The sequence below is a fragment of the Nematolebias whitei genome, chromosome 17 (assembly GCF_014905685.2).
Source record: "Nematolebias whitei isolate Nwh7 chromosome 17, NemWhi1, whole genome shotgun sequence".
Classification (NCBI taxonomy): Eukaryota; Metazoa; Chordata; class Actinopteri; order Cyprinodontiformes; family Rivulidae; genus Nematolebias; species Nematolebias whitei.
This window is the reverse complement of record NC_056514.1, coordinates 18,069,951-18,083,647: the sequence shown is the minus strand read 5'-3', so window position 1 is coordinate 18,083,647 and position 13,697 is coordinate 18,069,951. Positions and strand designations below refer to the sequence as shown.

At 42.8% G+C, this 13,697-nt stretch overlaps 1 protein-coding gene and 1 long non-coding RNA gene across 2 annotated transcripts in view; both read right to left on the bottom strand.

Moving 5' to 3' along the window:
- Positions 1 to 6: 6 nt before the first annotated feature.
- On the bottom strand, positions 7 to 983 carry LOC119423787. Its single transcript, XR_005187478.1, has 3 exons — positions 912 to 983; positions 483 to 566; positions 7 to 230 (listed from the first exon to the last, which is right to left on the bottom strand). It is a non-coding gene; the product is annotated as an uncharacterized LOC119423787 (long non-coding RNA).
- A 5,263-nt stretch (positions 984 to 6,246) lies between these two features.
- abcc3 (ATP-binding cassette, sub-family C (CFTR/MRP), member 3) overlaps positions 6,247 to 13,697 on the bottom strand; it is a 75,169-nt gene continuing 67,718 nt past the window's right edge. Inside the window, exons 25-31 of the mRNA XM_037691318.1 lie at positions 12,410 to 12,536; positions 12,230 to 12,331; positions 9,956 to 10,102; positions 9,705 to 9,863; positions 9,036 to 9,202; positions 8,754 to 8,948; positions 6,247 to 6,373 (exon numbers count right to left, since the gene is read on the bottom strand). Coding sequence (XP_037547246.1) covers positions 6,262 to 6,373; positions 8,754 to 8,948; positions 9,036 to 9,202; positions 9,705 to 9,863; positions 9,956 to 10,102; positions 12,230 to 12,331; positions 12,410 to 12,536 — 1,009 coding nt within the window. The 3' untranslated portion in view covers positions 6,247 to 6,261. The remainder of the gene's footprint in view (positions 6,374 to 8,753; positions 8,949 to 9,035; positions 9,203 to 9,704; positions 9,864 to 9,955; positions 10,103 to 12,229; positions 12,332 to 12,409; positions 12,537 to 13,697) is intronic.

The following is a 13,697-nucleotide window of genomic DNA, read 5'->3' as shown; positions in this document are numbered from 1 at the left end:
GGTCCAGGCGGCCGCAGCCTCAGCCACAGTCCTGTTGCCAGCAGGGGCCCAGGCGGCCGCAGCCTCAGCCAAAGTCCTGTTGCCAGCAGGGGCCCAGGCAGCCACAGTTCCTTTACCGGTGCTCATTTGATTTTCCTCCTCAGACCTCAAGTTCATCTCACTGGTAAGTTCTACTAGTCTCACCTGGCCAAATGATTTCTCAGCATCCATTGTATTGGTTTCCAGAAGTACTATAAAAAACAAAAATTACCAAGTTACAGTACAGCATAATTATGCAAAACACATCCACATAAATTATTTACTTAAATACATTCATGTGAAATATGTCAGTTTATTTACAATGTTACTTTATGCATGTTTTTGATGCATGTTTTTGAAGGATCTAACAGACCTGAACTTCAACCAAGATGATAAAGAAAAAACTTGTGCCAAAGTACTACCAACATTCAATTAACCAGAGGAGTTTACCACAACCTTCTCACCTTCTTTAACACGTTTCTCCATCATGGAATCCATTGACTTGAGAAGTCCAAGGGTTTTCAGAGAAATGCCACTTGGAGTCGAACCTTAAAAAATAGAGATGAAATTAGCATGGAAAAGTAGCCCCTAAAACATTTTAAAGGGTCTTTACTTCTCTGTAGCTTATTAGCAGCTTTTTGTGTTGTTCCAGCAAACAGGTGTCTACTGAATGCATTTTGCATTCGGTCACCTATTTTCTTAAACGGCACAATAGAGCTACTTTAAGACTTTTTTGTAGAAAAATTACATTTCAACACTAGTGTTTTGGTCAACTTCAACCACTGTCCAACTTTAGACTTCCACAGCAGTGTAAACAAAGTATATAATACAGAAACACTAGTCCTAAATCTGAAGATTTCTATGACTATAAGATAGAACAAAATGAGCAAAACCTTTAGTAAGCCAACATAGCAGCAAAACATCCAAGAAAATCCAAACAGCTCTCATTGTTTCAGCTTCCAAACAAACACAGAGGTGAGCTGTCAAAAGCCAAAGCTTTCTCGGTCAGGTGGCACAGCTGGTGCTAATCTACTCTGATTGGTCTTCCCGTCAGAATACTCTGGTGCAGGGGACAAAAAAAAAGACAGACATGATTCAGTCAGATTAACCATCCTTCTATTATCATTTTTAATCAAAATCTTTTTAACTATTTTTTTAATTTTGAACATACAAAACCCAAAGAACAAAACCCTCTCCCACCCCTCCACCAGATCAGTCACACATACATAAATGAATTACACAGGCACTGACATGTTTTATATACAACATAAAAGGCTGCCAAGTGTCTCAAATTTTTTAAGATAATCCTTCAGGGTATATCTTGTTTTCTCTAGATGAATATGATACATCACTTCTCTTATCCAATGTACATATGCTGGGGTGTGTGGATACGTCCAATTGCACAAAACAAGTCTTTTGGCCAGGAGATAGCCAAAAGCAATCACATCCTTCTCGTACTTGCTGAGGGCCGTATTCACAGGACCACCCCAAAAAGTGACATGAGTAGTGATGGGTGCACAGTTTTTCAAAAAAGTTCAACACAAAAACATCTGGTCTTTACCCTGATGCATGCTCAATAATCCAGGTAGAAAAATCCAAAAAAGTTCAATCTGGTCCTCTGGACATTCAAAAAAACAAAACATCCTTTTGGCCAGTGGCTGTTTAGTTTCCCCGATGTAAGACTGACCACAGCCCTCCTGACCCTGAACAACATACACAATATTACTCTGTTTGTGCCGGGGGACTGGATCTTTGGGATGAACCAGTCTTTGCCGTAATGTATTTTGGGGTTTAAAAGCCACTGGGACGTTATGTTTAGAAAATAAACGTCTCAGTTTCTCTGATACTCCCTCAACATATGGAATGACCACTGGTCTGGGTTCCTCCTTTTCACCTGTTGGCTGACTGGAGTCCTGTTTGGGTTTCTTCTCTACTTTTAGGAAGGCCCAGTTAGGATATCCACATTGCTCTAGAGCCTGTCTTGTGTGGGATTTCTCCTTCTGCCTGGCTCCTGAGCTAGTGGCGACGCTGTCTGCTCTGTGATACAGAGTCCTGATGACTCCTAACTTGTGCTCCAAAGGGTGATAGGAGTCATACTGCAAATACTGGTCTGTGTGGGCCCATGTAAAATTAAGGAGCTAAGAACAACGTACCTTTGTTCGAACCTCAACGTGAGTGGGTATCTGTGGTACTGCACTGAGCTGGTTTAGGACACATCTGGCAGACAGAACCATGTGTGTCAACATAGCTAGTTCTGAATCCTCCACTGCTCCTCTGTGTTTTGGGGTTCCACAGGGCTCTATTTTAGGTCCCCTGCTTTTCTCCCTTTACCTGCTTCCTTTGGGATCAGTCCTCAGTAAGCATGGGATCTTTTTTCACTGTTATGCTGACGATAATCAGATCTATATGCTACTAAAAACGAAATATGCTCCCTCAATCAGGCCACTTCTATTGTGTCTTGAAGACGCCTGGATGTCTTTAAACTTTTTAAATTTCAATAAAAAAAAACAAGTGGTAGTGTTTGGTCCTAGTGACTCCAGTGATCCTTGCCCTGTTGATCTGGGCCCTCTGGCACCACATGTAAAGAAAACAGTTTCTAACTTGGGTTTTAAAGTAGACAGTGATTTTAAATTAGATTCCCAGATTGGAGCAGTGGGCAAGGCCAGTTACAGCTGGCTAAGGTAAAGCCCATCCTTACACAGCATCAGGTGGAAATGGTAATCCATGCCTTGTCACCTCTCGGCTGGATTACTGAAACACTCTTTACCTTGGAGTCAGCCAGTCCTCCCTCAGACGTCTCCAGTTGGTCCAGAACGCTGCTGCTCGGCTTCTAACTGGAGTTCAAAAGAGAGAGCACATCACCCCCTCTCTGGCTTCACTCCACTGGCTGCCTGTTCATTTGAAAGATTATTAGTTTTTAAAAGTTTAAATGGTTTTACCTGTTCGGTGCCTCAGATCAGCTGATCAGCTGCTCCTAGAGGTGCCGAGGTCCAAACGGAGGCTCAGAGGGGACAGAGCTTTTTTTGTTGCTGCTCCAAAACTGTGGAACGATTTCCTTCTTCCCCTCAGACAAGCCCCTTCACTGTCCAGTTTTAAAACTCTTAAAAACACAGTTACTCCCTGGCTTTTAGCACAGACTGAATTTGCTCTGCATCGTTTTTATTGATCTTAATGTTTTAACTGTTTTATGTGTTTAAATGTTCTTGAATTTATATGTACAGCACTTGGTGGCAGCTGTGGTTGTTTTAAAGGGCTTTATAAATAAAGTATTATTATTAATTGAATTATGTATGTGAATGTTTCTGTTCAGTGCCCTGAGATGACTTCCGTTTTCACTTGGTGCTATGTAAATAGACTGAATTGAACTGAATAAATCTCAAATTTCTGCGAGTCTACAACTCTTTGGAGGCAAACTATTAATTAAAAATAAATGTTTTGAAAATCTCATGCAATTTGCACAAAAAATTGAGAACCCTGACAAACATCCATCCATCATCTTTACCCACTTTTTCCTTTTTGTGTCGTGGGGGTCACTGGTGCCCAAGTCCAGCAGTCACTGTGCAAGAGGCAGGGGACATCTGGACAGGTCTCCAGTCCATTGCAGGGACACATAGAGACAAACAACCATTCACTCTCTCACTCACACCTAGAAACAATTTAGAGTTACCAATCAGTCTAACATGCATGTTTTTGGTCTGTGGGAGGAAACCGGAGTACCCGAAGAAAACCCACGCATGCACGGAGAGAACATGCAAACTCCACCTAGAAAGGCCCCCGGACCGGGATTTGAACCAGGACGACCTGCTTGCTGAGAGGTGGCAGCTCTATGCACTGTGCCACCGTGCTGCCTGCCTGGCAAACATTTCAAGACATTTTGAAAACTTTCTCACAAATGCTTTTCATCATTTTTCCGTCACCACCCAGTGAGGTGCTGGCTTAGAGAGAAGGTGAACGGAAAGAGACAAATAACTTGAACATTATTTACGTTTATATTTTTTCAACCTTTATTCATACAGGTTAGTCTCACTGAGCCACGAGGACTCATTTACAAGAGAGACCTGTTTTAAACAAAAGCCACAGATGAGGTACAAACAACAACAGTCATATAAAAAGATATAAAATGAAAATGGAAATTAAAAACAAAACAAAAACAGTGACATTATAAAGCGATGTAAAATACTAACAGGAACATGTCTGCGTTGGTTTTTGCCATGAACTTATCAGATGTTTGAAGCCACTCAGAGGTCAAGAGCTGCAGATCTTTATGCATGGTGTTCCAGGAGAGAAGGCTCTTTTGCCAAGTCTCTTAGTCCGTTCCTGCAACATTCCAGTGTTTTTCATAAATATGAAAATCTAATATGTGTTGGGCAAACGGGGAACCATATTCCCTAAAGTTCTTTATGCATGGCTATAGAAAATGCAACAATAAAGATTCCCCAATAACCAGAATACAGTAGTTTCTGTCATTCAGTGACAGGAAGTGGCGACACGGTGAAGCAGTGGTCAGAGCTGTGGCTTCTCAGGAAGGTCATATTTTGCCTTCTAGACTGGATCCTTCATGTGTGGAGTTTACATGTTCTCCCTGTGCAGGTTTCCTCCAGGTACTCCAGTTTCCTCCCACATCAGTAGTCCAATTTGTAGCTGGGACTGGTTGGTTGTCCCGTTTGTCTGTGCTGGACTTGGAACCTGTCCAGGCTGTCCCCCACCTCCTTCAGTGGCCACTGGAGACAGACACCAGCTCTGTGTGACCCAGTGAGAAGTAGGTAAAGAAAATGGAAGGATGGTGCAGCGGTGGACTTACAGACCTGACTGTGAGCGCCCTCTTGTGAGTCCTTGGCATAATGAGAGCAGCTCAGTCACTCAATGTAGACTTCATACAGTCTCACCTTCTAAGTAATTGCAAGTATAAATACATGAAATGTCTGGAAAAACCATCTCAAGAAAAGTGTGTTCAGTATTTCTAGAAACCGTAGAAATTGAACTCGGTCAGCTCAGATCGTGACTGTTCACTTCACACTTCTGTCGTCTGTGGGTTTTGGAACAACACAAATCCGGAGATCTCGACTTTAACTCCACAAATGGAACACCACCAGTCATACCAGTTTTTGTAGCATAAGAAGAAGAACATATTTGTTTTTATCTGGTTGGACATAGATGTCAACGTTGGATTTGAGCTCTTCCTCAGTCTTAGAAAACATCCCACAAATGTTTGACTTGGACAAAAAGGCAGACAGTTTCCCTGAAGTTTTTAGTTTGCTCCAATTCTTTCCTTTAACTCTGACCATTTTCCCAGTCTCTGTAAAAACCATCCCCACAGCATGATGCTACCACCACCGTGCTTCACTGTGGTGGTGGAGTCCCTGAAGGGACTTAAAAGTTCAGCTTTTCGTCTCATCCGACCAAAATAAAAATAGAAACAAGATGAATATCTCTGTAGTAGTTTTGTAGTTCTGATACACTAAACTTTCTTTAATTGGTTGAATTACTCCCTGATGTAAATAAAACATTTTAATCACTAATCAGATTCTGGCTAAAGCAAAAACACATCTGGCAACATAAAGGTCACGTCACATATTGCAATAAAGCACGCAGACATTGTGGTTCCTTTTATTTAAAAAAGGCATTAATGTGTTTTTCTTTTCATTTTTTGGTGGTATAGATTTCAAGTTTTTACACATTTGGTACACAAAAAAAAATATTTTTAACTAAACAAACTTTCCTAAATCAAAGTTCTTTAAACGTAGCTTAAATAAAGGTACAGTACAAAAATAAGTGGGTTTTAAATCACAAAAGAATGGTTTTCTCTCATGATGAAGGTACAGTGGCACAGCATTTTTTGTAAAAAGAATTCAAAAATTTAATTTTTTTTTTCTTTTTAGCTGTTTTCCAGTAGACAGTGGATTTAAAAACAATACATTCACTGGTTTTTCTATCCGACTGGCAGAAGGCACAACGGAGAAGGCTTGGATCAGACAGCGTCTGCACGTATGGCTTTTTCTTTCCTATTTGCCAGAGAGACAAGTGAAGGTGAACAAGATGTATAAAACAGCATACTCATGGCTCTGAATGTTACTTTGCAGATCACCACGTCTGCAGCAGAGTTTGTGCTTCATTCAAAATGAGCAGAATGTTGCAAACAACCCACATAATTTTATTTGAAACGTCCACATGAAAAGCCCTGCTCGGTTCGTCACCGACGTGAACCTGGATCCTGATCTGGAACTTGGGGAGACGAAGGCAGACCTACTGCACCAGTCCTGCGTCTTTCGCCATGCCGTAGAAGATTCCTCTTTGGGATATGAGGTTTGTGGGAGTATCAAACTCCGCTATCTGTCCCTTGTCCAACACGAGCACCCTGGAAGAGGACAGACGAGACGACTGCGTCACCGATTCTGAAACTAAGTTTGTTTGTTGTGTACATTGTAACACAAGTCACTGCATTATCTCTGCAGCCATACCTACCTGTAAATGTACAGCTGTCTCAAACCTGCTGCTCAAGTTCTGTGAAACAAGTTGAGCGAGAAACTTACTGCCCATGAGTCTAGTTTCTCCTCTACGAACATCTGGGACCTCCTTTAGTAAAAATCTAAACGCTGATAACATGTGTATAGAGACCTGAGAACAAGATGAACGTTTAAGGTGGTGCCAGCTGCGCAGTAGAGTCGCCATGGTAACCACACAGCTGCATCTCTCGCTCTCTGACAACACTCATTATAGAACAGGTAGACAGAAATGCAGAGTAGAAAGTAAGCCTGGGATAAAAGTACAAGCCGTAGTGAAAAATGTTCTGAACTCTAAGTGGCAGAAGTATCTTGACAAAATGTTTATTTATTTATTAATTTTTGGGGTGGGGGTGTAGAGGCAAACTTTTGAAAGAAAACAAAAATGTATAAATGAATGAGGAAATGTAAAAACTGCAGTCAAATTAAGTGTCTGGTTGCAAAGAACAACTTGTAGTAATAAACCCATTAAGAAGGTGTCAGCTGCAGCTTATGAACGTTACCAGGACATACAGGCGGGTGGGAGGGTTAAAAACATTATTTTACTGCGTCACTGATGTCTGTTGTCTCTTGAGATTCAACTTGAGTACATGTACTGTAAATGATTTATTCATCCAACAAAGTTCAGTCAGGTCCTCTGGACAGTTTCTTGTTTTGTTGAAACGTTTCGTCTTTCATCCAAAGGACTTCATCCGTTCGAGGAGCAACATCAAACTCAGTCCCATAAGTGGCTTACTCACATAGTGGACCAACCATTAAACTGGAACATGGCCCACTCTGACTCAATGTCCCCCACCTCAGCTGGGATGCAGTTCTCTCCCGGAGGTGAGTTGAAGACCTTTCTGATGGTTCTTCTGCCAAATGTTCCCAGTACCTCACTGCATGTTTGGGTCTACCGGGTCTGTCCAGCATGTTCCTTCACCATCTGATCCAACTCACTACCAGGTGGTGATCAGTTGACAGCTCAGCTCCTCTCTTCACCCGAGTGTCCAAAACAGTCACAAATCAGATGACATGATTAAGAAGTCAATCACCAATCTATGACCTAGGGGTCCTGGTTCTAAGTGCACTTATGGACACCCTCATGTTCAAACATGGTGTTTGTGATGAACAAACTGACTAGTACACAAGTCCAACAACAGAACACAGCTCGTGTTCAGATCAGAGAGGCCATTCCTCCCAGTCACACCCCTCCAGGTCACACTGTTGTTACCCATGTGGGCATTGAAGTCCCCCAGCAGAATAAAGGAGTCCCAGCACCCCCGCCAAGGACCCCAAGAAGGCCGTACACTCTGAACTGCCATTTGGGAAAACAACAGTCAGAGCCTGTCCCCCTCACCCGAAGGTGCAGAGAAGCCACTCTCTCATCCATCGGGAAAAACTCCAACACACAGGCACCAAGTCGGGGGGGCTACAAGTAGACCCACACCAGCTCAGCGCCTCTCACCATGGGCAACTCCAGAGAGGAACAAGGTCCAGACCCTCTCAAGGAGATCAGTTCCAGAGCCCATGCTGTGCATCAAGGTGAGCCCAACCATATCTAGTCGGTACCTCTCAACCTCAAGCTCAGGCTCCTTTCCCACCAGAGAGGTTACATTCCAGGTCCCAAGAGCCAGCTTTGGTAAGTCAGGGTCAGAGCACCAAGGCTCCCCACCTTCAGCCACTGCCCATGGTGTCATGCACCCAATTTTGTGGCCCCTCCTGCAGGTGGTGGGCCCACAGGAAAGCAAACCCATGTTGCTTGTTAGAGCTGAGCCTGATCAGGCCTTAGGTAGAGACCCGGTCACCAGGTCTGGCTCCAGTGTGGGGCCCCAGTAACTCACGTCCAAGCAAGGGACAATGAGCTCCTCGTTTCTTTATGTCCATATAAATCTTCTGAATCGCTCTTTGTCTGGCCTGTCACCTAGAACCAATCTGCCTTGGGAGACCCTACCAGGGACAATAACTGCCCCCGACAGCAGAACTCCTGTTATAATGTTCCTCCTGAAGTAAATCTTGTGTTTTCTGACCACCACAGAAAACAAGCTTTGAATGTTGAACGTTAAATAATGTACTTTATATTCACAAACATAACCTCTGACAGCAGAAGTTGAGAGATGTAATAAGAGCAGGTTTTTCTTACATCCTCCTAATCCTGAGGAAACAGATATGTGGAGTTTGTACAGATTTAAGTCAATTTAAGTTACCTTTACCAACACAAACAACTAGATTATAAATACACAGCAAATATCTAACCTTGTGTAGTCCATGATAGTGTTAAGTCTATGTGCAATAGTGAAGACGGTGCAGTCTTCAAACTGAGTCCTTATGGTGGACTGGATGAGATCATCTGTCTCCAAGTCTATAGCAGCCGTAGCTTCATCCAGGATGAGGATCCTCGTCTTCCTCAGGAGTGCTCTAGCCAAGCACACCAGCTGCCTCTGGCCCACACTGGAAATACAACAACAAGTGATTATAAAATAATAATAATAACTGCACAGAGAGACCAAAGTTCACATCTTTCTCCCCTGAACACACCTGAGGTTCTCTCCTCCCTCCGAACACTCCAGCTCTAGTTTTGCCGCCTGGTTGCTGACAAACTTGTGGAGGTGAGAGTGCTCCAGGGCTTTCCACACGTCTTCGTCGCTGTACTTGTCAAAGGGGTCCAGGTTCATTCGCAGGGTCCCAGAGAACAGCACGGGCTCCTGGGGCAGAGACGAGGCTTTAAGGAAGCTAACGCAAAGACTAAAGATGCTGAACTGCACATTTTATACAGTTTCTATACGGGTTGTTCCAAAACTGGGAGGAGTAGGGCATCAACATTTAAAAACATGCAGAGTATGAAGTATACACAGAAGATAGAGAACTGGGAATAAAGGAGTTTTAATGCTTATGCACTGGTACCTTTGATGGTAACACACACTGGGAAAACTGCAGTTATGTGAACTAGTTCTGACCCATCTAAAAAGTTAAATCTGGTCCTCTGGACATTCAGAAAAACAAAACAAAGCAAAACAACAACAAAAATGTAGAAACGTTTTGTCTCTCATCCGAGAGACTTCCTCAGTCTGAGGAGCTGTATTCAGCTCAGTCTCTTAAATAGCTGATATCTAAATAGTAGATTTTTCTACCTGGATTATTGAGCATGCATCAGGATAGTTCTGACCCAGTTTAACCGTAACCTAACCAGGCACAGGATGCAGGTACCTGTGGAATGATGGTGAGTTTGGACCTCAGGTCGTGCAGCCCTATCTCTGCTATCTTCACATCATCAATGGTGATTTCACCTCCAGCAGCTTCCAGCAGTCTGAAGAGGCAGAGCGTCATGGAGGACTTCCCAGCCCCTGTGCGACCCACAATGCCGATCTGCACGATGCAAATCACAGCTGAGCACCATTTGGATGAACAAGGTAAAAAAAAAAAGTTAGGGTTTGTTTTTAAACATAACCTTCACTGACCTTCTCTCCTCCTTTCACATTAAGTGTGAGGTTCTTCAGGACAAGGTCCAGACCCTCGCGGTACCGGACGCTGTAGTTGTGGAACTCCACGTTCCCATTCATGGGCCATTCAGAAGGGGGCTTCTTGTCCTCCACCTCCCAGGGGGCCTGTGAGCACAAAGACAACCTTCCAGACCCAGTTGGGTTTTATGGACCCTCTCAGACCTGCCAAACATTTATTTCACCTCAACACAAAGTGGTCACTAACAGTTACACCTGTTCTAGCACAGAGTGGACCAAAAGCTTCTTGTTTAACATGGGGGTCCTTGTTGGCACCAACATCTGGATCTAGTTTTAGTTTGTTTTAACTCAAAAGCTCAACTTAATGTAATGTAAAGGCAACACAAAAACAAGCAGTACGCCAATGTCCCCCGCCGCTGAGGAATTTCAATAGAGAATGTTTGTAGTTTTTGAGACGAGTGTTTTTCTGAACTGGAACTGAACAGTGAAAGCAAATAAACCTAAATGTTTTTGGCACAAGCTATTCAAGTGGGAAGGAGCTACACTGTGTAGAAGAAGAGAGGCGGGGTGGTGCAGAGTGACAGAGGGAGCAATTTTCACCACCACCAGGTACAATGGCAGAGCCACGGGGTGGCCTATGGTGGCCATCTTCAGCCACCCCACCAGCCACCTCAGTCATTTGAGAAAACTATACTTTCAAGCAAAATAAAAACTAGAAAGCATAGTTTCCTTAAACGATTAGGTTGGCTGGTTTCACAAGAGAGCTGGATATTCTAAACACGATCATTCATTCTTAAATATAAATCTTAATATTCATGCATCATGATGTACCGTAATTTCCAGACTATTGAGCGCACCCAAATATAAGCCACGCCCACTAAATTTAAAAGTAAAACGTTTTTTGTACATTTATAGGCCGCGCTTGTATACAAGCCGCAGGTGTCCACATTGTAACATGAGATAGTTACACAGAAAGATATTTTTAAAACTTTTAATTAAATACGTACCGGTAATATACACAAATACGCAGTATTTGTGTATGTTAGTAGTAGTAAATGTTTTTTTCTGAACAGTGCCTGTAACACAACTGGTTAAAAAAAAACCAGTAGCCTGCCAGAAAGTTATTGATAGCTATCTTCATCTTCCTCCTGCGCACTGCACCCTTAAGCTCGTGTTGTCCTCTTCATCATGCAACTGCCTTTTGAAACCCGCTGGTGATGGAGGGTTTTTTTTTTTTTACACTGCTCCTCTGTCAGGATCCACTGGCAGACTTGAGCAAAAGTTGCTCTGCGCACGTGGCCAGTTTTGTTCAACGATTTCTCACCGCCGGTCATTCAAGCCTCCCACAGAGCTCCGAGTGCCACATTAATGCACGATTCACACTTATTTCGAGTGGCTAAAATATTTTGTTGAGCTCCCACTGTGACCTGTTTGGTAATTTCATTGTCCAGATTTCATTTTATTTTTAACCTTTGTTTATACATGTAGTCTCACTGAGTCATGAGGACCCACCCCCCAAGAGAGACGTGTATTAGGCAGCTATGAGCGCGGCCGGGTGTGACCAGGCTAAATGTTTTGGTGGCAAGAAGCTCATTAGTCCATCATTCATTCAACCTTTATTTAGACAGGTAAATCCCATTGAGCCTCGAGGACTCATTTACAAGAGAGACCTGAAAAAAATTAATGAATGAATAAATAAATAAAAAATCCATAAATTAGCTGCAGCATTGTTTAAGCCATGGTGTTTAAAGTGTGTGAAAAAAGTAGCGGCTTATAGTCTGGAAATTACGATGCATACTTTTTGGTTAGATATATATATATATATATATATATATATATATATATGCTTATATAAACATATTTGCACAACTGCTGCTGCTAAAATGATACAGAGTATTCCATTTTATATCTATTTTATGCTCATATGAAAACTGAAGCAGCTGAAGAGATTGCTGCCCAACTAAGTTTATTTGTTCCTCTTGTACAATAACAGTTAAGCTTCTTCTTCTTCTTCTATATGGAGGTGACCATCTTGGGTGCTGACATGGCAACCCATTTTCTACAGTGACCTTTTAATAACTTGACAAAGCCACACATCAAAATGGAAGTCAGCACATTGCTTATTTTTGACATTATCCAACTCACAACATTTACATATATACATACATGGTGGCACCTGAAGAGTTTTTCCAATTCCCCCTCTTCACTCCACGAAGGACAACAAACACTAAAAGTTTCTGCATGTGTGAACTCGCAGCATGGGCTTCAAAGTACCTCTGTCTTGGTCTCCGAGTACTCCTTCACTCTCTCCACTGCTACGATGTTGCTCTCCAGGTCTGATGTCATCCGCACCATCCAGTTCAGAGACATGGTCACCTGTTACAACAATACCAGTGTCATAATATAGTACTGGACCTGAATGTATTTGTGAAGCAGCTTGTGTGTGTGTGTTACCTGGAGAGCGTATGACACCGACAGACCCACAAGGCCAGGGTTGAGGCTTTTCTTTCCTATTACAGCGAACAGAGCAGCGAACAACACAATGCAGTTCCCGATGAACTCGATACGCACCCCGAGCCACCTGGATGACAGCAGGCTTCCAGTTAGAACATGATGTGAGGAACTCAATTTCTGCTAATTATATGCTAAAGAATGATGGTTTATTTTGCTACACAACTGTGAGGGTTTGCTGTAAAAGTGTAAGAGGAGTGTGGATGCAAAGATGTTCATCACATCTAGAAGACGGATTGATAATATGTAACATAATACTACAATATAGTGGTCAAACAGACTGATAATCTATTGTTGGTTGTCTTTTTGGCAGCTCCATTTCGGGGTCGACTAACCTGCCTCAGTTTCACCCCATCCCCAACATCCTCTGTCACACCAACCGTCTGCATACCCTCCTCTACGTTTAGAAACCTTCTCTAGTCTTCCTCATTTCCTCCTACCTGACAGCTTTACATTCAACATTCTTTGTGTCCAAACATCTCAGACACTAACAGCATCTCCAAACCACTCAAGCTGAGCTGCCCCTCTGATATATATTTGTATACTCTCCACTTTAGTGACGCAATGAAAATGATAACATCTTCAGGTCTTCAGGTTGTCCCTGCTGCAAAAAGATAATACCATCTTGTCTTTCTGTTGTATAACCTGGATAGACTATGGGCGCCTTCATCTTTTTGCCCTTTTATAATTATGATTTTGAGGAATATTTGATCCGTCTAAAATGAGCTGCTTGATGCAGTCCGACATTTTATAAATCCCACTGTCCAAACCAAACATCGCATCTCTAACTACCATCTTGTAAATTTTCCCCATCGCTTGTAGCTGACCTCGTCACAAATCAGCCCCGACACTCACCATCCACTCCGCCCTACACACGCTCTCCTTCACCTCTCCTGCGTTCTGCCTGTTGCTTTGGATGGTTGATGTAGTCTGCCTTGATTCAACTGACGTTCATCCCTCTTCTCTTTAAGGCATACCACCACCTCTCATGGCTCTCTTCCACCTGCTCCCTACTCTCACAATAGATCAAAATGTCTGTAAACAGCAAAAGTCCATGGGGAACGTGCCTGGTCATCTGTAAACCTGCCCAGCACCAAAACTGTGTTCTATATTCTACAGCCCTGTGTCTGTTTGGCCAACGTAAAAAAAAAAAAAAGTTTCTGGGATGAAATGTCAGATTTGCTTAAGTCTTCTAAAAACATTGAGGGTGGTCAGTTGGTACGATGATGGC